Source organism: Rhinoraja longicauda, chromosome 8 (genome assembly GCF_053455715.1).
Source record: "Rhinoraja longicauda isolate Sanriku21f chromosome 8, sRhiLon1.1, whole genome shotgun sequence".
NCBI classification, from domain to species: domain Eukaryota; kingdom Metazoa; phylum Chordata; class Chondrichthyes; order Rajiformes; family Arhynchobatidae; genus Rhinoraja; species Rhinoraja longicauda.
This window is the reverse complement of record NC_135960.1, coordinates 5,208,750-5,235,719: the sequence shown is the minus strand read 5'-3', so window position 1 is coordinate 5,235,719 and position 26,970 is coordinate 5,208,750. Positions and strand designations below refer to the sequence as shown.

The 26,970-nt window shown below is 45.7% G+C and overlaps 1 protein-coding gene across 4 annotated transcripts in view; it reads left to right on the top strand.

Annotated features, from left to right (window-relative positions):
* Positions 1 to 5,076, top strand: part of sec22a (SEC22 homolog A, vesicle trafficking protein) — a 61,864-nt gene extending 56,788 nt beyond the window's left edge. For all 4 annotated transcript variants that reach the window (XM_078404373.1, XM_078404375.1, XM_078404374.1 and 1 more), the window contains one exon: positions 4,500 to 5,076. In XM_078404373.1, coding sequence (XP_078260499.1) covers positions 4,500 to 4,700 — 201 coding nt within the window. In that variant the 3' untranslated portion in view covers positions 4,701 to 5,076. The remainder of the gene's footprint in view (positions 1 to 4,499) is intronic.
* Positions 5,077 to 26,970: the final 21,894 nt, after the last annotated feature.

Genomic DNA, 26,970 nt, shown 5'->3' with positions numbered 1-26,970 from the left:
GGAGGAGTGCTGATGTTTCAGAGGATTGTACAACCTTGGGACAAGATAAGACCTTGGCAGATTTAAACGTTACAGCTACTTGCCAAACCAGATGCCTCTATCGGTCAGTGAGCACGTACATGATGGATGGGTAAGGCTTAATGAGTTGAGTTTTGGATCACAAGTTTATATAACACAAATTTGGTTAACGAGTTGAAACTTGGCTGCTTCTTAAAGAGTGTTCCTAGCAAGTAGGCTTTATCTGGGGTGCTGTATTTTGGATGAATTGAAAATCTAGGCATTGAATGGTTTAACACAGGGGTTCCCAACCTTTTCCGTCCCGTTTACCCCTTTCCAACGTTTCAAAAGCAAATTTACCCCCACCCTGTTTTGTTCAGTAATTTGAGTTTACACTTCTACCATAATAAAGCAACCGACAAAGGGGACATTTAAAAATACTTTTTTTATCATTATTATTTTAAGTTCAAATAACAATAATAATAGCACATAACAATGTTACTTCACTTATTTATGAACAACTAATGATGAACAGATACCGGTGTACCAGAACCAAACAGTCAGTCAATATGTACAGATCCAGAATTAACAAATTTACCCCCTGGATCGGCGAAACTTACCCCCTGGGGTTAGATTTACCCCAAGTTGGGAACCTTTGGTTTAACAACATGATTCAAAGAACGAAGAAAACATTTCCAGTTATCCCTTGAAGAAACTATCAAAAACAGGCAGGTGGGACTAGTGTAGATGGAACATCTTGGTCGGTGTGGGCAAGTTGGGCTGAAGGGCCTGTTTCCACACTGTATGACTATGACAGCACGGTGGCGCAGCGGTAGAGTTGGTGCGTTACAGCGCTTGTAGCTCCAGAGACCCGGGTTCGATTTTTATAATAAAGGGTACAAGATGGATGACGTCTTTACCTACAGTTACCGCTTTAAAAAACTAATTTGTGAAAGTAAGTTGAAAGTGCCAGGAGGTCTGCTCTTAAGTTCATAGTTTGCATGGTTTATAAGGTATGTAAAGAGGAAAGTCCATATTCACCTTTTAGAATATTGTTTTGGTTCTCGCGGTGCGTATGAAGCAGCAACAGTGAAGCGTAACGAGGAGAATATATAATTTATTCACATTTATCCATTTAGCTGTCAGAAAGAGTGTGCTGGATGAGTTGCAGATTAGTTTTAATGTGCTTCCAGGCGAGGTGGTAGAAGCAGCTACAATAACTAGTTTAAGGTACATTTAGACGCACAAACAAGTAGGGAATAGAGGGATTCAGACCACGTGTAGGTGATAATTCTCTGCCTCAGAAGGCAGTGGAGGCCAATTCTCTGAATGCATTCAAGAGAGAGCTAGATAGAGCTCTTAAGGATAGCGGAGTCAGGGGGTATGGGGAGAAGGCAGGAACGGGGCACTGATTGAGAATGATCAGCCATGATCACATTGAATGGCGGTGCTGGCTCGAAGGGCCGAATGGCCGCCTCCTGCCCCTATTGTCCATTGTCTATAATTGCTTGTTTCTGAGCTTCCCCCCAGTCTAGTTTCAGTAAAACACTGAGCTGAGCACTTGCAAAGATTAACGTTTATTCTATCGAAATTATAAACGCGTCACAGATCATACACTGCACCTACTATCCCCACCGCGGGTTCGATCTCTGCTTCTGTCTAGTCAAGTCCTCTAGGCCTCGCGTAGACAGAGACACTCCAGCAGTTCTCCTGAGGATCGACCACGAACCTTGTGATCACCGTCTTTTATATGCCCCGCGAACCTGAGGGCCGAACCACACAGGGGGTTGTCTTACACTTACCCAATAACAGATATCGATTAACCCCGTACATAACAGACATCTCCCTAACCCAATAATACAACAGCTCAATACATTGTATTGCATGGAAAGCTCTCGAGGGAAGCTAACAAGGACAAACATTGAAACATGTGCCCTGGAAACCCACAACTTCCCCAAGGCTCAACAATTCGACCAATCATCAATTAACAGGATGACCGTCTTGATACATTATATATATTGTTTCACAATACATTTGCAGCTACCTAATAGGAATGATGCATTTAGGGTCAGGTTGCAAAATCATATAAGTTATCAATTTAAGGGAAACATGGAGAACACCTGGACCATTTACCATTCTGCATATCAGCCTGAGCCTAGTCTAGCTGACGCCAATCGAAGCCTGTAAAGTTCTGCTGACAAGGGATAAGCAATACTGACAAATGCAGGGATTCTCCATTTTATAATGTCTTTAATTTATCCAATATTAACACAGGCAATGGGGTTCGTTTACATTGGCATCATGGTCAGTGCCGACATGAGGGCCTGAAGGGCCTGTTCTTGTGTTGCTCCACATTCAGCCATGATCACATTGAATGGTGGTGCTGGCTTGAAGGGCCGAATGGCCTACTCCTGCACCTATTGTCTATTCCAGGTAGTTATGTGATCTTTGGGTAGGAAGGAACTGCAGATGCTGGTTTAAACCGAAGATAGACAGAAAAAGCTGGAGTAACTCAGCGGGTCAGGGAGCATCTCTGGAGAAAAGGAATAGGTGACAAACAGCAGCTCCACCAACTGTATCATGTAATACATTACAATGACAATGACAAAGAAATGGGCGGCATGGTGGCTCAACGGTAGAGTTACTGCCTTACAGTGCCAGATTCACGGGTTTGATCCTGATTACGGGTGCTGTCTGCTGAGTTTGTACGTTCTCCCTATGAACGTGTGGGTTTTTTCCAGGTGCTCGGGTTTCCTCCCACACTCCGAAAACGTGCAGGCTTGTAGGTTAATTGGCTTTGGTTAAAAATTGTCTGGAGTGTGTAGGATAGTGTTAGTGTAGTAGATGGTCACGTGATCCTTGGAGACAGCTTCACTTTCTATCAAATCCACACTCCAACTTGCCTTTCATGCCTAATCCATGTACGCATTGCTTCTCTTGCTACCGAGCTCAGTTTTTAACGCTCTCAATGCATGAGCATTCACACTCTTGCAGGATACACACTCCTAAAGATATTTACTGGACGTAATGGGCGGCAAGGTGGCGCAGCGGTAGAGTTGCTGCCTTACAGAGATCCGGGTTCGATCCTGACTATGGATGCAGTCTGTACGGAGTTTGCACGTTCTCCCCGTGACCACATGGGTTTTCTCCAGGCGCTCCGGTTTCCTTTCACACTCCAAAGAAGTGTAAATTGGCCCTGGTGTGTAATATAGTGCCAGTGTGCGGGGATCGCTGGTCGGCACAGACTTGGTGGGCCGAAGGGCCTGTTTCTGCGCTGTATATCTAAACTTAACTAAACTAAACCAAACTACTGTCCGAGATAAATATCCTCGACATGTGGCAGGGGGCACAACTGCAGATGAAACCCACATAAAAGGCAATTTACTGAATTGCAAACATTGTTAATAACGTTCCAAATTGTCTGCTATTATCTTCCCCCTTCTGGTCTGAGTCACTGCCACTAGTTAATTTGTGGTTACGTCAATCAGTTTAATAATGTGCAATTTCCCCTTGAATCTTGAAAAGATTGAACAAAGGCACCTGATATCTTTTCTCCATCCTAAACATTTCCAACTTCATTTTCCTCTTGTAACTCTAGTGCTTAACGTTTGGTGTCATTTGTCCTCATTTTAACATTGTTCGATTTTGATTTGAGTTGAGTTGACTTTAGTTTATTGTCACATGTATCGAGGTACCATGAAAAGCTTTTGTTGCCTGCTAAACAGTCAGCAGAATGACTACATGATTACAATCGAGCCGTCCACAATGTACAGATACATGATGAAGGGATTAACGTGAGTGACGTTTAGTGCAAGATAAAGTCTGATCAAAGATAGTCCAAGGGTCTCCAATGAGGTAGATTCATTGTCTCTTCCTGTTGAAGTAAAGTGCATAAGCCAGAGGAGCAGAATTAGGCCATTCGGCACATCGAGTCTATAACCATATAACAATTACAGCACGGAAACAGGCCCGTTCGGCCCTACCAGTCCACGCCGACCACTTTCTCTGACCTAGTCTCATCTACCTGCTCTCAGACCATAACCCTCCAATCCCCTCCCATCCATATACCTATCCAATTTTCTCTTAAATAATAAAATCGAGCCTGCCTCCACCACTTCCACCGGAAGCTCATTCCACACAGCCACCACCCTCTGAGTAAAGAAGTTACCCCTCATGTTACCCCTAAACTTTTGTCCCTTAATTCTGAAGTTATGTCCCCTTGTTGGAATCTTCCCCACTCTCAAAGGGAAAAGCCTACCCACGTCAACTCTGTCCGTCCCTCTTAAAATTTAAAAAACCTCTATCAAGTCTACTCCGCCATTCAAACACGGCTGATCTACCTTTCTCTCTTCTCAGCCCCATTCTCCTGCCTTCTCCCCATAACCCCTGACAGCCTTACTAATCAAGGAACACTGTGTATTACTGATGAAAGACTTAATGCTGTGGTGTTGTGCTCTGGAATTGTATAATAATTTTTAATTCTTGTTCCCCCCCCCCCCCAGTGTTACCTGTTGACATGCTACAGTGGATGGAGGGATTTGAAGTCGTTCCTGATGTTTGGTCTGGTCTGCCTCTGTAACCTCTCCCTGCACGAACACCGTAACGCCTGGCAGATCCTGTTTCATGTGGCGGTGTCTGCGTTCTGCACTCTGCAGACGAGGTTGCGGCAGCCTCAGGGGAAGGCCCCCGACTACAACGTCTGACAGCCCTGCCACAGGAGGCGGCTCGGCGGGAAGCGGGGGGGGGCGATGACGTGGGACCAAAGGACCGAGGAAGGGCACGTGCATCTATTGCGGGCCAAATGAGGAAACGCCGACTCAAATTCCTCGCACACATTGTGGCACGTTGCTGACGCTCAAAAGCGACTAATCGAGACTGTGAAGATGAATTTTTGCTTGATGACTCCATTGCTGGAGTCAATGCAGGAGCTTTCCTCGGCACTAGACATCAGGCCATGAGGTGCCCGGATAGCTTGTTAGTTCGCTGTTCGGATTTCATTGGTTCGAGAAGTTTTTTTTGTCAGGCTTTCATTTCTTTTTTTATTTAAAATGTATTTCTCTTCCGCTCAGGCAAATTGTTGTTGGGGTGCGGGGGGGGGGGGGGGGGGGGGCGCGTGTGTGGTGAAGCCACAAGGCTCTGATATTGTGTCTATGACTTTGTGTAGCTATGTAGACTGAGTGTGGGGCTGAGGAAGTGCCACACTGTCAGAGATACACTGCTCACTCAGGTGGCCAGCCACACGACGCCTCGTGCTGCTGCTGCTGTTGCTGCTGCTTGGATGGAAGCTAGCGAGTTATCCCTACACATTTCACAACAATATTAATGTTTCACCAGACACACTTGAACCCAGGAAAACGTCTTATCTGGTCACGTATTGTGGTCAGAGATTTGACGGCGCCGTTTCTTGCTACACCACTCAGCAGTGACGACTTTGTTTTGGTTGTAAAGCATTAGGAAAGTGGCCCGTGATTGTAAAGAGTAAAGACAGAAGCTGCTGGAAGCATCCAGCAAGGGAGATCTCCCTCCTCCCGTGTTCTGACAGAGGGTCTTCGACCCGACATGTTAACTGGCGCTGCAGATGCTGCCTTACCTGCCCAGTTTCCAGTGTTTCCTGTTTTTATTTCAGATTTCACACATCTGTAGTTATTGTCATCAAGTGGTACTTTGTAACTCGTCATACAGCGTGGAAACAGGCCCTTCGGCCCAACTTGCCCACACCGACCAACATGTCCCATCTACACTAGTCCCAACCTCTTGCTTTTGGCCCATATCCCTCTAAATCTGTCCTATCTATGTGTAGGAAGGGACTGCAGATGTCCTATCCATGTACCTGCCGAAATATCTCTTAAATGTTGCGATAGTACCTTCCTCAACTGCCTCCTCCAGCAGCTCGTTCCATATACCCACCTCCTTTTGTTTCTTATTTTCATAAGTTCTAGGAGCAGAATTTGGCCATTCGGCCCATCAAATCTACTTTCAAATTTCCTCCCCTTTCCTCTTTTCCCCAAATCCACAAACGTAATTCTTCCTGTTGCCAGCAAAAGAACAAACTGCTGTATCTCAGCAGGTCAGGCAGCATCCGTGGAGGCAGAGGGATGGTGGATGGTCTGGGTCAGAGCCTATTGGATCAGGACTGTTGCCTGGCCTCTTTGTCGGTGCCATTATGTAATTCAAATAAAGGCATAAGATGCTGTAAATACTGAGCAGGAAAGCAGCAGTTCTGGAGGACAAAAAATCAGTATTGAATCTTGGTTGAAGTTCTGTTTCCCTTTCACAGATGGCCTGATATGTCAATCTTCATTTCAGATTTACCAGCATTTGCAGTGTTTGCGGCCTTTTTTAACTGACTATAAAGGAGGTCGAATACAACCCTTTACTACACGTCTTGAATTTTATTTTCAAATGACAAAGCAAAATTCTTCCGTTATTTTTAAACTAAACTACCTGGAAATCGCAACTCGTGACTAAGTAAAATAATTAATTTTCTCTCTTCCTCCGGGCTCAATAGACAGACAATAGGTGCAGGAGTAGGCCATTCGGTCCTTCGAGGCAGTACCGCCATTCAATGTGATCATGGCTGATCATTCTCAATCAGTACCTCGTTCCTGCCTTCTCTCCCATACCCCCTGACTCCGCTATCCTTAAGAGCTCTATCTAGCTCTCTCTTGAATGCATTCAGAGAATTGGCCTCCACTGCCTTCTGAGGCAGAGAATTCCACAGATTCACAACTCTCTGACTGAAAAAGTTTTTCCTCATCTTCGTTCTAAATGGCCTACCCCTTATTCTTAAACTGTGGCCCCTTGTTCTGGACTCCCCCAACATTGGGAACATGTTTCCTGCCTCTAATGTGTCCCACCCCTTAATAATCTTATGTTTCGATAAGATCCCGCTCAGCGGTAGAGTTGCTGCCTTACAGCTCCAGACATGTGTGTTTGATCCTGACTACGGGTGCTGCTTGTACGGAGTTTGTACGTTCTCCCCGTGAGCGCGTGGCGTTCCTCCAGGCGCCTCTGGGTTTCCTCCCACCTCCAAAGACTTACAGGTTTGTAGGTGAATTGGCTTCTGTAAATTGTCCCTAGTGTGCGTAGGATAGAACTAGTGTATGGGTGATTGCTGGTGGGCACGGACACAGTGGGCCGAAGGGCCTGTTCCCACGCTGTATCTCTAGAACTAAAGCTTCCAGAATACTTTGTTGTCACAGTGCTGCCTTTTCAGCTTGGAATAGTTTCCCACTTAGGTTTCCAGAATGGAGGATGTGACATCTTTTATTATGAAAATTGTAGCATTTGCAAATATCTATACACATTGTGACTGTGTTCCAACGTTATGTAGATAATCAGTTGAAAATAAAATATGTAATTTATATATTTAGAGAAACCAACATTACCAAATGGTTTCCTCCCGAACAAAATATGTTGCAGACTACATTTGTGGCGTGACTAATTGAACTGTTTTTTGTTGCGTGCTGACCAGTCAGCGGAAAGACAATACATGATTTACAATCAAGCCATCCACAGTGTACAGATACATGATGAACGGAATAATGTTACAAGATAAAGTCCAGTTAAAGATAGTGCGAGGGTCTCCAATGAGGTAGATAGTAGCCCAGGACTGCTCTCTAGTTGTTGATAGGATGGTTCAGTTGCCTGATAACAGCTAGGAAGATACTCTCCCTGAATCTGGAGGTGTGTGTTTTCAGATTTCTGTGCCTCTTGTCTGATGGGAGAGGGGAGAAGAGGGATGTCCAGGTGAGACTGGTCCTTGATGATGCTGCTGGCCTCACCGAGGCAGCGTGACGTGTAGATGGAGGTGGTCTGGGCTGCGTCCACAATTCTCTGAATTTTTTCGTGGTGTTGGATAGAGCTGTTCCCATGGATCTCGATGGTATGCAGCTTGTGTGTTTAAGGTTGGGAAATAACGGATAAATCTGCAGTTTCATTGCTCATATCCTGCATTGTAATCTTCTGATGACATGATCCCCTTGAGAGTAATCCAGGGAAGCCGAGCTTCTTGCTGCGCGTGAATGGTTGCAGCTACATCAGTCACATTCACATTGTGAATTCTTGTCCTTGGCAGTCTATTAGCAGTGGCTATAGGCTACATGAGGAACAGGATATGTGTTCCTTTGTGCTTGCTCCACTATTAAATAAGACCTAGGGTTGATCAGAGGCCCTGTTCTGCACTAACCTTCCATTTCCTTATTATCCAAAGGTGTGGTTATCTCTTTCTCAAATATTCAGCGACTGAGCTGGAGAATTCCAGAGGCTCATTCTCATTCAAGACAATTCTCAGAAGGGCAGCACCGTGGCGCAGTGGTAGAGTTGCTGCCTTACAGCGCCTTAGAGCTGGGTACGATCCTGACTACTGGTGCTGTCTGTACGGAGTTTGCACCTTCTCCCCGTGACCTGTGTGGGTTTTCTCCGGGAAGCTCCGGTTTCCTCCCACACTCCAAAGACGTATGTACAGGTTTAGTAGGCTAATTGGCTTGGTGTAAATGTAAAATTGTTCCTAGTGTGTATAGGATAGCATTAGTGTGCTGGGATCGCTGGTCGGTGTGGACTCAGCGTGCCGAAGGGCCTGTTTCCGCACTGTATCTCTAAACTAAATTAAATCTGTGTCATGAATGGTTGCCCCTTCATCATAATCATACTCATAGTTTATTAGCTATGTATGTTTTACAACATACGAGGAATTTCATTTGCCACACAGTCACATCAATAAAAAGCAGCAAAACACACAAAATACATTTTAACATGAACATCCACCACAGTGACTCCTCCACATTCCTCACTGTGATGGAAGGCATAAAAAAGTTCAATCTCATCCCTTCTTTGTCCTCCAGCGGTCGGGGGCCTCTAACCTTCCGTTGACGGGACAATCTTATTCCCGTAGCCGGTGATCAAGCTCCTGCCTCGGGGGGGGGAATCTCAGCTCCCCTGCTCCGGGCGATCTACCCCAGGTTGGGGCTTGTCGAACTTCGTGCGGTTTTGGAGCTTCCCGACCTCTGTCTCAACCCAAGACTGCGAGCTCCTTGATGTTAAAGTCCATAGGCCACGGTTGGAGAGTCGATCCCAGGCAAGGAATCGCACGCTCAGATGGTAAGTCCACGCCCCGAGGGAGCTCAAAGTCAGTCCCGGGCAAGGCCTCCAGCTCCACGATGTTAGGCCGCAGAGCGACCGGAGATACGACCCGCAAAACAATCGCATCTCCGGCAAGGTAAGGGATTGAGACTGTAACCCCTAGTTCTGGACCATCATCCATCCCCCTTCCCACCCAGCCAGCGGAGGCATCAATTCCTCTGCTCCATCGCGCCCCTCAGTGAGATCACCCCTCATTCTTTTAAGGCGAGCCCAAACTGTCTAATGTAGACACAAGGAACCACAGATGCTGGTTTACAGGGAAAAAAAATCACAGAGTGCTGGAGTGACTCAGCAGGTCAGGCAGCATCTCTGGAGCCACAGGATGGCTCCAAGTTCCAGTGTGGTTTTATATGCAGTCTTTATAATGGATTTCCTTTATAGCGGACTGAGGTGGGCGGGGGTTGGGCGGTGGGAAGAGAGCGAGCAGGAAAACACTTGTGACGAGCGTTGCATTGATATGGCTTTGCAGTGGTTGCCACAGAGAGAGGTCGTAGGGTGCAGACGCAGCGCGCACCACAGCACCTGCCATTTACGGCTCACAATGTTAGTTTATTGTCACGTACAGCGAGGTACAGTTCTCGGCGGTGCGGCCCCGTCCACCTCGGCACGGCTCACTCCGACCTTGAGGCTTCGAACCCCCCCCTTCACCCCCTCCCTTACCTGGTTATAGTGCACAATCGGCAATAGCAGAGGATGGAGCCGGTGACCACGATGATGGATGGGATGGGTGTGGCCGGGAGGAGAGGAGAGGAGAGGGAACTGGGGTCTGGTCCACCGGGCCCTCGAGGTCGGCTCCCGCCCTCCCCAGGTGGACGGGCGAGGAGAGGGACAGGGCGTCCAAGGAAGGCGACGGCTGGAGGCCCCGCGGCAGCCATGGCCTCGCCTGGACTGTCCACCGCTAGTGAGAACTAGAGCGCGGACTGGATTTGGAAAATGGCGCCCAAACATGGTGCCTCTTGCATGCGGGCTCAGTGGACTATTTCTGTACACTTGCTAATCGAGGATGTGCTTGGGCATGGGAGTACTGTACTGGACAGTATGTATGAAAATAATTTCACTGTATGTTCGCAATAAAAGCACCATTGAACCATCCCCCCCCCCCCCTCCATGGTCCTTTATGACGGGGGTTCACTGTATAATTGTTTAGGCTTCTAAGTTGGATGCCTCATGACTCGTTAATGGGGGATTGGATTGGAACCCAGCTGGGAGAGGTGGGGAGAGTACTCACGCTTAATTTTGTTCCACATGAACTTTGCCATCCCACTAAATTGGCTCAAGTTGGTTGAGACCGTGTTGCCCATGACCTTGTGTAGGAAGGAACTGCAGATGCTGGTTTAAAACGAAGATAGACGCAAAATGCTGGAGTAACTCAGCGGGTCAGGCAGCACCTCTGTATAGAAGGAATGGGCGATGCTTCGGGTCGAGACCCTTCTTCAGATCCGAAACGTCACCCATTCCTTCGCCCCAGAGATGCTGCCTGTCCCGCTGAGTTACTCCGGCATCTTTGCCATAACCTTGGTCTTGGTAGAGGGAAGACCCTTGCTCTGATGTAAAATTCATGGAGGGTGTTTAAATGACAAGAGTGTGATATTTTATTTGTACATTTGGTGGGAATATTAATTTATTTTCTTTGATGCATCTGAAATATCATGAATGCTGACAGAAGCAACAAAAACCTGTACCCGTGAATGCAGAATAAACTATTGATCTGTTAAATCAACGCATTGCAGACTTCCAACACATGAATGATGAAGGTGAAATCAGTAATGTGGGCAAACCATTTTAACTCTGAAGATCATAAATTGATGCTGCCCTTGGCCATTCGTTCCTTCATCAGTATAGCAGCGCAGTCGACCTTTTACCCGTCCCTTGACTGATAGTGTAGGAAGCAACTGCAGATGCTGGTTTACACCGAAGATAGACACAAAATGCTGGAGTAACTCGGCGGGACAGGCAGCATCTCTGGAGAAAGGGATGGGTGATGTTTCAAGTCGAGACCCTTCTCCAAGTCTGAAGAAGGGTCTCGACCCGAAACATCACCCATTCCTTCTCACCCGAGATGCTGCGTGTCCCGCCGAGTTACTCCAGCACTTTGTGTCTATCCTTGACTGAAAGTGTTAGAAATACTCAGTAGGTCGGGCAGCGTCTTTGGAGAGGGAAACCAAGATTTAGCTCTTGGGGCCATAGGAATCAAGGGATATGGGGAAAAAGCAGGAACGGGATACAGATTTTAGATGATCAGCCGTGATCATATCGAATGGCGGTGCTGGCTTGAAGGGCCAAATGGCCTACTCCTGCACTTACTTTCTATGTTTCTAAGATAGTGTTTCACCTTTCATTACAAACTGGGCTGAGTTAGAAAATGTTCTCGGCTGCAGAGAACAAAGGACACCTCTGTGATAAGGTGAGAGTGATGAAAATAGGAGCAGTACCAGCTGAGCCTGGTGTAGGCCTATTAATTGCAAGTGATCTGGCTTGAGGGGCTGATAAGGACAGGATGACAATCAATGCGGGCCTTTGAGATACATAACACTTGTGGGATATCTGAAAACATTGATCTGTTAAATCAATGCATTGCAGAATTCCAACACATGAATGATGAAGTGAAATCAGTAATGTGGGAAAACCATTTTAACTCTTGAGATCATAAATTGATGCTGCCCTTGGCCATTCGTTCCATCTTTGGTAAAACATCCGAGTTGACCTTTTACCTGTCCCTTGACTGATAGTGTCGGAAGGAACTGCAGATGCTGGTTTGCACCGAAGATAGACACCAAATGCTGGAGTAGCTCGGCGGGACAGGCAGCATCTCTGGAGGGAGGGAATGGATGATGTTTCAAGTCGAGACCCTTCTCCAAGACTGAAAAATTCTCCCATTTAAAGGACGTACCTTTAGTTTAGAGATACAGGCCGTTCGGCCACTGAGTCCGTGTTGACCGGCAATCCCCTTACACGAGCACTATCCTACAGATTAGGGACTGTAATTTTTACAATGTTTTAACCAAAGCCAAATTAACCTACAAACCTGTGAGAGGAAACCAGAGCACCTGGGGAAAACCCACGCGGTCAATAGACAATAGGTGCAGGAGTAGGCCATTTGGCCCTTCGAGCCAGCACTGCCATTCAATGTGATCATGGCTGATCATTCTCAATCAGTACCCCATTCCTGCCTTATCCCCATACCCCCTGACTCCGCTATCCTTAAGAGCTCTATCTAACTCTCTCTTGAAAGCATTCAGAGAACTGGCCTCCACTGCCTTCTGAGGCAGAGAATTCCACAGATTTACAACTCTCTGACTGAAAAAGTTTTCCCTCATCTCTATTCTAAATGGCCTACCCCTTATTCTTGAACTGTGGCCCCTGGTTCTGGATTCCCCCAACATTGGGAACATGTTTCCTGCCTCTAACGTGTCCAACCCCTTAATAGTCATATGTTTCAATAAGATCCCCTCTCATCCTTCTAAATTCCAGTGTATATAAACCTAGTCGCTCCAGTCTTTCAACATACGACAGTTCCGACATTCCGGGAATTAACCTAGTAAACCTACGCTGCACGCCCTCAATAGCAAGAATATCCTTCCTCAAATTTGGAGACCAAAACTGCACACGGTACTGCAGAACTGCAGAAGGACCTCTTTGCTCCTATACTCAACTCTTGTTACGAAGGCAAACATTCCATTGGCTTTCTTCACTGCCTGCTGTACCTCCATGCTTCCTTTCAGTGGCTGATGCACTAGGACACCCAGATCTCGTTGTACGTCCCCTTTTCCTAACTTGACACCATTCGCATAATAATCTGCCTTCCTATTCTTACCACCAAAGTGGATAACCTCACACTTATCCACATTAAACTGCATCTGCTATGCATCCGCCCACTCACACAACCTGTCCATGTCACCCTGCAACCTCATAGCATCTTCCTCACAGTTCACACTGCCCCCCCCCCCCCCCCCCCCCCAGCTTTGTGTCATCTGCAAATATGCTAATGTTACTTTTAATCCCTTCATCCAAGTCATTAATATATATTGTAAATAGCTGTGGTCCCAGCACCGAGCCTTGCCGTACGCCACTAGTCACTGCCTGCCATTCTGAAAGGGACCCATTTATCCCCACTCTTTGCTTTCTGTATGCCAACCAATTTTCTATCCATGTCAGTACCCTACACCCAATACCATGTGCTCTAATTTTGCACACTAATCCCCTATGTTGGACCTTGTCGAAGGCTTTCTGAAAGTCGAGGTACACCACATCCACCGGCTCTCCCGTCCATTTTCCTAGTCACATCCTCAAAAAATTCCAGAAGATTAGTCAAGCATGATTTCCCCTTCGTAAATCCATGCTGACTCGGAACGATCCTGTTACTGCTATCCAAATGCTCCGCAATTTCGTCTTTGATAATTGACTCCAGCATCTTCCCCACCACTGATGTCAGACGAACTGGTCTATAATTTCCTGTTTTCTCTCTCCCTCCTTTCTTAATCTTTCCTCCTCTTTGGGGTAAATTGATCCTGCAACTTCTGCATTATTCCCAGGAATACCTGCCATTGCTGTTCCACCGTCTTCCCTGCTAGGGCCTCCTTCCAGTCAAATCTGGTCAAGGGGAGAACGAGCAAACTCCGTACACACTCCGCAAAAGACTGTAGTAATGCGAGAAAATAGCTCAATATCTCTGCTCGACAGCAGTTGGGGAAGAGCATTAAAATTCCATCTTTGAATTAAAAAAAATAAGATTCACTTGAATGATGCGGTTATAAAAAGAGGCATAAGTTTGTGGTTTTCATTAGCTCTGAGAGGGTCAAAGATGAGCTGATGGTGGCCTTCAGAATATGAAGGAAAGCATAGGGATTGGGCTGCGCGGTGGCGCAACGGTAGAGTTGCTGCCTTACAGCATCAGAGACCCGGGTTCGATCCTGACTACGGATGCTGTCTGTACAGAGTTTGTATGTTGTCCCTGTTGCAGCGTGGGTGCTCCGGTAACACTCCAAAATCGTGCAGGTTTGAAGGTTAATTGGCTTCTGTAACTGGTAAATTGTCCTAGTGTGTAGGATAGTGCTAGTTTTGCTGGTCGGAGCGGATTTGGTGGGCCAAAGGTTATGTTTCCATGCTGCGCCCCTAAAGTCTAAAAATAAAGACTAACGACAGGTACATGGTTCGGAAAGGTTTAGGGAGATATATGGGACAAACTATAAATTGGACTGGCTCAGACAAACCTCCTGGTTGACAGGATCGAACCATGGTTTCCAGCGCTGTGAGGCAGCAGATCTACCAGCTCCACCACTGTGCCGCCCTGATTTTATTTTGCACTAACATCCATAATTTTCACATTAGGATCTTTTGAAAAATGTCTCATTTTAATTCCCACACTCTCCCAAGGTAATTTAGTTTAGTTTAGAGATGCAGCACAGAAGCAGGCATCAAAATAACCATTTTGTAGTTTAGTTCAGAGATACAGCACAGAAACAGGCCCTTCAGCCCACCGACTGATAGTGATCCCCGCACACCAACACTATCCTACACACACCAGGGACAATATACAATTTTACCAAGCCAATTGACCTACAAACCTGTATGCCTTTGGTGTGTGGGAGGAAACCGGAGATCCCGGACAAAACCCACGCAGGTCACGGGGAGAACGTATAAATTCCGTATAGACACCACCAGTAGTCTAGATCGAACCCAAATCTCTGGTGCTGTAAGGCAGCAACTCTGATCATTTCTCAGCAAATTCTGCATCTAATACACCCCTAGTGACAATGTAGTTTGTATCTTCAACCACTGATTGATTGATTTGTATCTGCTTGCTTCGTGAATTTTCACTTTACTTGCCCTGGTTCTTTCTCCTGTGGCATTTGTAATAGATGATGTAGAGGATTTGTTGTGCATCTTGGATGAGAAAAAAAGCCTGTATGTATTCCAGTTGGCTGCTCAGAACTGATTGATGTCACTCTCTCTCTCAGAAATCCCACCACATAAACCCATCATCCATTCCCTTGCGAAAACTAAACGGCATCATCCAAAGAGCAGCGTATCAAGAGAGATCCCTCGTACATTAGAGGATCTGGAGGATTTTCCATTTATAAGTAATGAACACAGGAAATAACACAAGAGCCCAAGGGTTCACAGGAATTACTGCAAGTGTCTTGTTTCAATTCAGATGAAGAAGTTGCACACAAGAGTAGCAGTTAATGTCGAAAGGAAAATGGCGGAAACAATGAATATAAAATGTTGAAACTGCACTAGACTGAGTCTGAAGAAGGGTCTCGACCCGAAACGTCACCCATTCCTTCCCTCCAGAGATGCTGCCTGTTCCGTTGAGTTACTCCAGAATTTTGTGTCTATCTTCAGTGTAAACCAGCATCTGCAGTTCCTTCCTACACAAGTACTAAATGGTGTAGCTAAGACAAAGGCTTTGAGATAGTAAGTGGAGAGGATGTGAAAACACAAGAACTGCAGATGCTGCAATCTTGTGTAAAAGTGCTGGAGTAACTCGGCGGGTCAGGCAGCATTTGTGGAGGTAATAGACAGGCAATGTTTCAGGTCAGGATGCTTCTTCAGGGGATGTGAATATTAATTGCTTGGAAGTAAATAGACAGTGCAGGGCAGGAAAAGGCCCTTTGGCCCACAATATCCATGCCAAACATGAGACCAGGTTAAAGGCACATTGGCCATCATCATTCAGAGTATTAAGTCCATAATAGGAGGAGCCAGCGCTGCCGTCGCAGCTGCGGCTTGCCTGCAGTCCGTCTGTCTTTAGTGTTTTTTGTTGTTTTTGACTGAATTGTAGTTTTAATATGATGTAATGTTGTATGTTATGTTTTGGGGGGGGGGGTGGGAGGGAACGGGAACTGTAACATTCTCTCCCCCAAACGGAGACGCGACCTTTGTTCTGTGTCGTGTCTCCGTTCCCGTTGCGGCCTACCACCGGCCATGCACCTGGGACCACCTGGGGCTCTGGTTCGCAGAGCCCACGGCCCGGACTCACCACCTGCGGCGCTGGCTGCCTGCGAATGCTGCGGGAGCGGCTGCGACTCGTCTCCGGAGGCTCCGGCGCGGGCCGCATGGACGTCGGAAGCCCGCAGGCCCCTGGATGGGGGCCGACATCGGGAGCTCCGGCAGCAGCAGAGGCAGCATGTTCGCCCGCCCCGAATCGCGGGGCTTGGGTCGGCCCCCCGCGGACCTTTCACCATCCGGCGCGGCCTGAAATAGGCCGTGGGATTTTTCACCGCCCAGCGGGGGCTTCAATATCGGGAGCCCCGACCGCCCCGACGTGGCAACTCCAACAGCCTGACCGCGGGACAAGACGGCAGGGAAGAGAAAAAGACATTCTGGCCTTCCATCACAGTGAGGAGGGGACTGGAGGAGACTCACTGTGATGGATGTTTCTTTTTGTTTGGTGTTAGTTGTGATTGTATGTGTTATTGCATTTTTTATTGATTAATCTTATTGGTCTTATTGTTCAACTGCGGGTAATGTTTCATTTCACTACACATTTATGTGTATGTGACAAATAAACGACTATTGACTATTGACTATTGAGAAGTTGGGAGGTCATGTTGCGGTTGTATAAGGCGTTGTTGGCGAGACCGCATTTAGAGTATTGTGTTCAGTTCTGGGCACCATGTTATAGAAATTTTTTTGTCAAGCTGGAAAGGGTACAGAGAAGATTTGCAAGGATGTTGCCAGGGCTAGATGGTCTGAGCTATAGGGAGAGGTTGAGTAGGCTAGGACTCTAGTCCTTGGAGTGCAGGTGGATGACGGGGAATCTTATTAAGGTGTATAAAATCATGAGAGGAATAGATCAGGTAGATGAACAGAGTCTCTTGCCCATAGTAGGCGAATCGAGGACCAGAGGACATGGGTTTAAAGTGAAAGGGAAAAGATTTAATAGGAATCTGAGGAGTAACTTTTTCACACAAAGGATAGTGGGTGTATGGAAAAATCTTGCAGAGGAGGTAGTTGAGGCAGGGACTATCCCAATGTTTAAGAAACAGTTAGATACATGGATAAGACAGGTTTGGTGGGATATGGACCAATCGCGGGCAGGTGGGACTAGTGCAGCTGGGACATGTTGGCCGGTGTGGGCTAGTTGGGCCGGAGGGCCTGTTTCCACACTGTATCACTCTGTGACACTATAAACTAATCTCCTCTGCCTACATGTGTTCCATATCCCTCCATTCCCTGCATATCCACATGCTTATCTTAAAGCCTCTTAAACGTCGTTATTGTATCTGCCTTCACCACTACCCCTGGTCTATTGTGACACTTCCAAGGCACCCACCATCCTCTGTGTAAAAACAAATTGCCCTGCACTTCTCCCTTAAACTTTGCTTCTCTCACATTATGAACATTATCATTAACAATCTCACCCCCTCTGAACGCACAGCCCTCCTCTCACTTCAATTTTTATACATGATACCAACTCTTATCAGCCTGCACAAAATCTATATCCCGCCATTCCGTGTATATCCATGTGCCTATCCAAAGATGGACACAAAAAGCTGGAGTAACTTAGTGGGTCAGGCAGTATCTCTGGAGAAAAGGAATAGCTGACGTTTCGGGTCGAGGTTTTTCTTCATACTGAGTGTCAGGGAAAAGGGAAATGAGAAATATAGATGGTGATGTAGAGAGATATAGAAGAAAATGAATGAAAGATATGCAAAAAAGTAACAATGATAGAGAAAACAGGCCATTGCTAGCTGTTACAGACAATAAGACTCAACAAGACTACTTTGAAGTTAGTACAGCGACTTGGGTGGGGGAACGACGGAGAGCGAGGGTTACAAGGCCTATCCAAAAGTCTCTTAAATGCCACTATCGTATCTGCCTCCACCATCACCCCAGCAGGGCAACCATCATTCTTTGTGTAAAAAAACTTTTACCACACATCTCTTTTAGACTTTGCCCCTCTCTCCTAAAGATGTTAAGGCGGAGATCCCCATAGAACCCACAACGAACAGGGGATTCTGGCTAAAACCAATGCTTGTTCTGTCATGCATCTTGCAAATTGCCTCAAGGCATTTCCTAGAACTATTTCTGAATAAAAGATCACAATGAGCCACATAAGAAGATAAATAACAACTTGGTGAAGGAGTTGGATTTTAAAGAATATCTTAAAAGAGAAGGCTTAGATAGGGTAGACGGACAGAACATTTTTTCCAAGATGGAAAAATCAAATACTAGAGGGCTGAAGATAAACACAAAATGCTGGAGTAATTCAGCAGGCCAGGTAGCATCTCTGGTGAAAAGGGATGGGTGACCTTTGATGCTGTCTGACCCGCTGAGTTACTTCAGCACTTTGTGTCCACCTTCGTTATATACCAGCAGTTCCTTTCGACACAAATACTGGAGGGCATGGCTTTAAGGTGAGAGGGGGGGAAAGTTTAAAGGAGATGTGTGGAGAACGTGTTTTTACACAGAGAGTGGTGAATACCTGGAACACAGAGACAGATATGACAATGGCATTTAAGAGACTTTTGGATAGGCACATGGATATGCAGGGAATGGAGGGATTTTGATTATGTGCAGGCAGATAAGAGTTGGCCTTTGTATCTGGTTCGGCACAGACATTGTGGGCCGAATAGACTGTTCTTGCGCTGTGCTGTTCTATGCTCTATGAGAAATGAGATCCTTGGTATCCACACTAATGACTGAATATTTACATTTGGAAAAGCAGAAGATGAGGATCATAGGCATCAAGGATATTGCAGGGATAGGGACTGAGGCCAATGAGGTATTTGAAAACAAGTGTTACAAGTTCAGAAGGCATTACTTAACATTGGGAGGTTACCAGGGAAATTGATAAGGGCAAGGCTGTGGATGTTGTCTATATGGACTTCAGTAAGGCATTTGACAAGGTTCCACATGGAAGGTTGATTAAGAAGGTTAAATCGTTGGGTATTAATAGTGAGGTTGCAAGATGGATTCAACAATGGCTGAATGGGAGATACCAGAGGGTAATGGTTGACAATTGTATGTCAGGTTGGAGGCCAGTGTCTAGTGGAGTGCCCCAAGGATCTGTGTTGGGTCCACTGTTGTTTGTCATTTACATTAATGATCTGGATGATGGTGTGGCAAATTGGATTAGTAAATATGCAGATGATACTAAGATAGGTGGAGTAGTTGATAGTGAGGTAGATTTTCAAAGTCTACAGAGAGACTTGGGCCTTTTGGAAGGGTGGGCTGAAAGATGGCAGATGGAGTTTAATGCTGATAAGTGTGAGGTGCTGCATTTTGGTAGGACAAATCAAAATAGGACGTACAGGGTAAATGGTAGGGAATTGAGGAATGCAGTGGAACAGAGGGATCTGGGAATAACTGCATTGTTCCTTGAAGGTGGAATCTCATGTGGATAGGGTGGTGAAGAAGGCGTTTGGTATGCTTGCCTTTATAAATCAGAGCAGCGAATATAGAAGTTGGGATGTAATGTTAAAATTGTACAGGGCATTGGTGAGGCCGAATCTGGAGTATGGTGTGCAGTTCTGGTCGCCAAATTATAGGAAGGATGTCGACAAAATGGAGAGGGTACAGAGGAGATTTACTAGAATGTTGCCTGGGTTTCAGCACTTAAGCTACAGAGAGAGGTTGAACAGGTTGGGTCTTTATTCTTTGGAGCGTAGAAGGTTGAGGGGGGACTTGAGAGGTTTTAAAAATTTTAAGAGGGACGGACAGAGTTGACATGGGTAGGCTTTTCCCTTTGAGAGTGGGGAAGATTCTAACAAGGGGACATAGCTTCAGAATTGAGGGACAAAAGTTTAGGGGTAACATGAGGGGTAACTTCTTTACTCAGAGGGTGGTGGCTGTATGGAATGGGCTTCCGGTGGAAGTGGTGGAGGCAGGCTCGATTTTATTATTTAAGAGTAAATTGGATAGGTATATGGATAAGAGGGAATTAGAGGGTTATGGTCTGAGAGCAGGTAGATGAGACTAGGTCAGAGAGAGTGGTCGGCGTGGACTGGTAGGGCCGAACGGGCCTGTTTCCGTGCTATAGTTGTTATATGGTTATATGGTTATTGGGATTATTCCCTCAGAAAGAACAAGTGAGCTGTCATTTTAAGGACTTTGTGTGAAAATGGGCTGCCAGATCTACCTACAGAATTACAAATAGATGTGAAGGCTTTAAAACTAGAGGGGTTACTTGGCATAAAAATGCAGTTTGGTAACTGAAATGAATGACATTGGGTCATTCAATTGTTCTCAGAGGTTAGAGAATATGCATTTATATTGTGCCTCTTAAAAGCCAGGATTTCTCAAGGAGTTTCACATCTGTATAAAAACGTTTAATGATTGAGAATCAATATTAGTGACTGTAGAGCACTTTGAACTTCATAACATAACAAGTTCTGTATAAATGCAAGTCCTTTTTATGTTTTAAGCAACCTAACTCAGCTTTTTTTAATTTACGTCTGAGCTCAGTTTTGGTAGCTCAAAACAGCTGAGACTGCATATATTTTAACTTCTGGGCTGAGCTTAGTAAGAAAAATAAGCAGTGGGAGGCCACATAGGCCCCTTGAACCTGCTCTGACATTCAGTGATCTTGGCTGTTATTTTGCTTCAGGGCTACTTTCACTTCCAATCCCCATATCCCTTGATCCCCCTAGGTTTCCAAAACGCTGTGGCCATCAGCTTTTATAAGGCTCAGCATTAGAATGTCCTTAGTGCTCTGGGGTAGAATATTCCAAAGATTCACAACCTTCAAATTAAAATCTCATCTCAGTCCAATATGATCTAATGCCAATGCTGCCTACTCCGCCTCCAGTCAAAGCGTAGAATTTTTAGTGCAGAAGGAAGCCATTTGGCCCATCAAGTCCATACTAGATCTTGGCAAACTAACCCTATCTGTCCCATTTCCTTGCTCTTTCCTCACAAATCTGCAAATTATTATTTTTGGTTGTTTATCAGATTCCCCATTTGAAGGCAGTTTTTATCTACATTCCAGGCAGTGAGTCCACATCCTTATCGTTTAGTTTAGTTTAGAGATACAGTGCGGAAACGTGCCCTTCGGCCCACCGAGTCCGCACCGACCAGCGATCCCCGCATACCAGCGCTATTCTATGCACTGGAGACAATTTACAATTATACCAAGCCGTTTAGCCTACATCTTTGGAGTGTGGGACGAAACCCACACAGGTCATAGGGAGAAAATACAAACTCCGTACAGACAGCACCCATAGTCAGGATCGAATTTGGGTCTTTGGTGCCGTAAGGCCGCAACTCTACTGCTGCGCCACCATGCCACCCACATTTTAAAATTCTCCTATTCCCCCCTAAAATCTTTTGCTCATAGTTTTAATTCTGTTGCTTTATCCTTGAACTATCTGCTGGCCAAAACATATTCCCTCTACTTGTTCTAATTAAACTGGCCACAACTTTATATATAAACATGAAAACAAAGAACTTCAGATGCTGGTTTACAAAAAAAGACACAAAGTGCTGGAATAGCTCAGCATGTCAGTTAAGTTCAGTTTATTGTCACCTGTTACTAGGTACAGTGAAAAGCTTTTGTTGCGTGTTAACCAGCCAGCAGAAAGACAATACATTACAATCGAGCCATTCGCAGTGTACAGATACATGATAAAGGGAATAACTTTTAGTGCAAGGTAAAGCCAGTGAAATCCGATCAAAGATAGTCTGAGGGTCCCCGATGAGGTAGATAGATGGCAGTTCAGAACTGCTCTCTGGTTGCAGTAGGATGGCTCAGGCAGTATCCCTGGAGAACATGGATAGGTGAACACACTCAAAATGTCACCTGTGCATATTCTCCAGTGATGCTGTCTGTCCCGTTGTTACTCCGGCAGTTTGTATCATGACTTTATATGCCTATATCATATCCTGAAGAGTTAGTCATAGAGAGATACAGCACTGAAACGTGCTCTTTAGCCCACTGAGCCTGTGCCACCAATCGACCACCCATTCACAATCTTAAGTAAATCCAATTTCTTTCATTCCCTCCACATTATCATCAGGTCCCTCTGAAATCCAATCGCACACTTATACATTTACAGTGGCCAGTTAACCTGCCAACCCGCATGTCTCTGGGGTTTGGGAGTTTGCTGGAACACCTGTGGAACTTCACAGTCACAAGCGCATGTACAGATACAGTGGTGATAGTAGCTGAGACCTGGATTGAACTCTGGTTCAACCTCCAAGGAGAGCAATCCCGATACTAGTTGAAGATCAGTCTGAAGAAGTGTCCCGACCCGTAAAACCACCTAGCCATGATCTCTAGAAACCATTTCATTTGCTTAATCAGTGCATGACCTGCTAAGTTACTCCAGCGCTTTGTGTCTGTTTTTTAAAGGTAGTTAGCCTGGATAAAGAGTGCAACGAATTTCTTATGATGTTAATATATCAGGTGACTCAGCTCTGCCAAAAACACCATGTTTAACTGAGACGTCAACATATATTTTTCACTGCTGTGTGGTTTTGGTTGTATGACACATCAGTGCTTATCCTGGTGTTCTTTTTCAACAGTGAAAATAGCTGTCAAATCCCTCTACCCATGAAATAGTTCTTTCCCATTCACCCTGACTGGGCCTCTCGTAATTTTATGCACAGTCAGTGGGAAACTTGCAGAAACTATTTCATTTGCTTAATCAGTGCTGGCATAAAGCTTTGGAAGTATAATTGGCCATTTGATTTTCAAAGCTGCAAATCTCGTCCTCATCAGTTTTAATGCTGGAACATTAATGTTGGCACTCTAAATTAATGCTATTTCAAACTGAAATATTGATGTACATTCACCGAGATAAATAAATGCAACCCATACGTTACTGCCTGAAATTAACCTGAAAAGTAATTTATTTTTGAGTTGCGTAATGACCTTAGTGGCAAAAGTACATCCAATGTCGCCCTTATTTTTGTAACGTCAAATTACATCCAAGATGCTTCCCATTTTAGCTAACTGATCCCAGAGGCCTCTCCATTCAAACCTGCAGTAACCTCCAAAAATAAATGGTTTTATTGCAGGCCTGCCTGACATTCTCCAGGAACTAATCTATCACCGTGAGGTGAAAAGCTTGGAATCACACTCAATGAACAGCTCCCAATACATCTCAATTAACAGTCCCAGTTACCAGGGTGACCCTCTGCATTCTATTTAGCTTTAATGCTAAAACAAAATGTAGTATAGTTGCAGGAGTTGACCTGTTATAAACTGAATCTAATGGTGCTATAATGCAATAAGAATTAAGACAGATTTTCATTGACTGTCCACTTCCCTCCACAGATGCTTGTCTGGCCCAGTGACTTTCTCCACCAGTTTCAGCAAAAACACAAAATGCTGGAGTAACTCAACAGGTCAGGCAGCATCTGTGGAAGGACATGGACAAGCAACATCTTCAGACTGATTGCCTTAATTGCCCGAGAATGGAGGGTGCTCCCTCTCTATCAATTTTCTTATCTTTCCCGTAAATCCTTTGCTCAAGCACTTTGTGTTTTGCTCAAGATTCCAGAATGTGCTATTTCTTGCTTTTCTAGTATGAAACCAAGTATGTTTAGTTTATTTTAGTTTAGAGATACAGCACGGAAACAGATCCTTCACCCACCAAGTCCATGCCAACCAGCAATCCCCGCACATTAACACTATCTTACACACACTGGGGACAATTTGTAATTTTACAGCCAATTAAACCTGTAAAGTCAAACCTGTACGTCTTTGGGAGGAAACCGAAGCTCCCAGGGAAAACCCACGGAGGTCACAGGGAGAACGTACAAACTCCATACAGACAGTACCCAGTCAGGATCGAACCCGGATCTCTTGCGTTGTAAGGCAGCAGCTCTACCAATATGCCGCCCATTAGTTGCCCATTTTGCAGTATCCCATAACCCACCACAGATGCTATCTCACCCTTCAGTTAAATTTCCAAGATGAATCATCTATTCATACCTTGTATTCTGTACTTTTGAATAAAGAATGCACCCTTAGTTTACACAATCTAAACTGGCATTGTTACACTAAGTTTTCTTTATGACCTCTCCTGATTCTAATTTAATCCCTTAGTTTTCCCACTATCTGCAATGTTTAATTTATTTTTAATATTGCCATAAAACCAATTAATTATCCATGGAGGTAGCAGATATTGGTTTATCATGCCTCTCTGAAACATTTTGTGATGATCTACCACGTTAAATGCACTTTGTAATATTTTTCTCTGTATTCAAATCTATTTGACTACTGGCTGTGAGTCTCTGGTCACTGTGCAAGTAGCCAATATGCTCCAGAGTTTATCACCCAAGCTAGTTTTATCCTTGTGTAGCTTGGGTGAATGTCCCTTAGTTCTCTCCTCAGCCTAATAGAGATAATCAATCAATGAAGAGGCTGTTTTTAAAGATTTCAATCAAATCTCATATTCGCTGTTCTAATGTGAAAAGGCCCAGGTTTCTAAGTCTATTGTCTTCATACTAATTAGCCAATAAATAGGGCCTAAATTTCAGGACCTCCATTTCACTCACCATAGGTAAGGACCAGAAGTGAATACAGCTGTCACTCAGATGGACTCAAATTACACAAACCCGGAGTCCACATTTAGAATAAGTCCTCTTCTTGGTGTTTGTGCCTGTGGCTGTCTGCAACTTTCAGAATGGCTCAGTGACTATAGATTTGCAGTATCTTATATCTACTTTAACCAAGTATGGCATGTACATGTGGACTTGTGCCTTACAAGTCAGGAAAGGGTTAGGGAGCCAAGAGGTGATACACTCATCACTGAATATCGTCTTTGACCTGATGAAAGGTCTCGACGCGAAACATCACCCATTTCTCCCTCTCCAGAGATGCTGCCTATCCCACCAGCACCACCATTCATTGTGATCATGGCTGATCATCCATAATCAGTAACCTGTGCCTGCCTTCTCCCCGTATCCCTTGATTCCGCTAGCCCCTAGAGCTCTATCTAACTGGGGTTTGCTTTATGTCTTTGCTTCTTTCATGTATTAATGACCTGGTCTCAGGACCTGGCCACCATTTATATATTTTGGGGATGACACAAAACTTGCAAGTTGTAAAAACCATGGTGGAGTGGGCAGATGAAACAATGCGGAGATATGTGCAAGAATAAGGAGAAACAATTTATGATAAGAGTGTTCTAAAAGGGATGCTGGAACTGAGGCACATGGGAGTGTGGACATGCAAGTCATTGCAAATGAGAAAGTGGTTAATAAGGCAAACATGATTCTTCATAAAAGTAGGCATAGAATTCCAAGTAGCGTCCAGTCTCCTTCCCAGGACAATAGACAATAGGTGCAGGAGTAGGCCATTCAGCCCTTCGAGCTAGCACCGCCATTCAATGCGATCATGGCTGATCACTCTCAATCAGTACCCCGTTCCTGCCTTCTCCCCATACCCCCTCACTCCGCTATCCTTAAGAGCTACATCCAGCTCTCTCTTGAAAGCATCCAACGAACTGGCCTCCACTGCCTTCTGAGGCAGAGAATTCCACACCTTCACCACTCTCTGACTGAAAAAGTTCTTCCTCATCTCTGTTCTAAATGGCCTACCCCTTATTCTTAAACTGTGGCCCCTTGTTCTGGACTCCCCCAACATTGGGAACATGTTTCCTGCCTCTAATGTGTCCAATCCCCTAATTGTCTTATATGTTTCAATAAGATCCCCCCTCATCCTTCTAAATTCCAGTGTATACAAGCCTAATTGCTCCAGCCTTTCAACATACGACAGTCCCGCCATTCCGGGAATTAACCTAGTGAACCTACGCTGCACGCCCTCAATAGCAAGAATATCCTTCCTCAAATTTGGAGACCAAAACTGCACACAGTACTCCAGGTGCGGTCTCACCAGGGCCCGGTACTTGTGTAGGAAAGAACTGTGGATGCTGGCTTACACCGAAGATAGACACAAAAAGCTGGAGTAAGTCAGTGGGTCAGGCAGCATCTCTGGAGAAAAGGAATAGGTGACGTTTTGGGTCGAAACCCTTCTTCAGTCTATTCGGCTCTCAGTCTGAAGAAGGGTACTCGACCTGAAACGTTACCTATTCCTTTTCTCCAGAAGCATCTCTAGTGGGTAACGGTTTTGGGTCGAGACCCTTCAGTGCAGTTCTTTACTACACATACTAAGTTGGCAATTCAACTGTTTGCTCTGGAAGAGTCTGCTTCTAATCGCCCGAAAGTTTGCGCCCAAATGTGAACTTGAATTTGGAATTAAAATGCCCAAGGAATGATGTTTCCCTCTCAGAACAAAAAAAAACGTGGTTGCTTCAATCAGGAATTGGCAACAAAAAATAAAATGAATATTTTATTTGCTCGTATATTTTACTTAATTATTGGAGGGGGGGTACATTTGTTAAGGCAGGAGAGGTACATTTGTTAAGGCAGGAGAGGTGTGACGGTTGGTTTGAAGGCGGGAAGGGCTGACGTCCCGCGCGCGGACACGCGCTCAACGGCCGCCCATTGGTGGCAAGAGGCAGCGCGCGGGGCCCCGCCTCCCCACGCACGCGCGCGCGGGCGGGCAGCCGCAAGGTGCTCGCTCCCGCCGGCGCCAACTGCCCGACGCCCGTTAACCTCCCCTCCCGCCGCACCAGCCCGTTAACCCCATCCTCCCCAGCTCGTTAACCTCCCGCCTCACCAACTCTCCAGCCCGTTAATCTCCCGCCTCCCGAGCTCTCCACGCCATTAACCTCCCTTCTCCCCTGCCCGTTAACCCCCCGAGCTCTCCACGCCATTAACCTCTCCCTCCCCAGCCCATTAACCTCCCGCCTCCCCAGCCCGTTGACCTCCCGCCTCCCCAACTGTCGACGCTCGTTCGCTCACGGCCCCCAGCTGTTGACACGCCCGCCGGGCGCTCAATTGCCGACGCCCATTAACCGCCCACGCCACCACAGC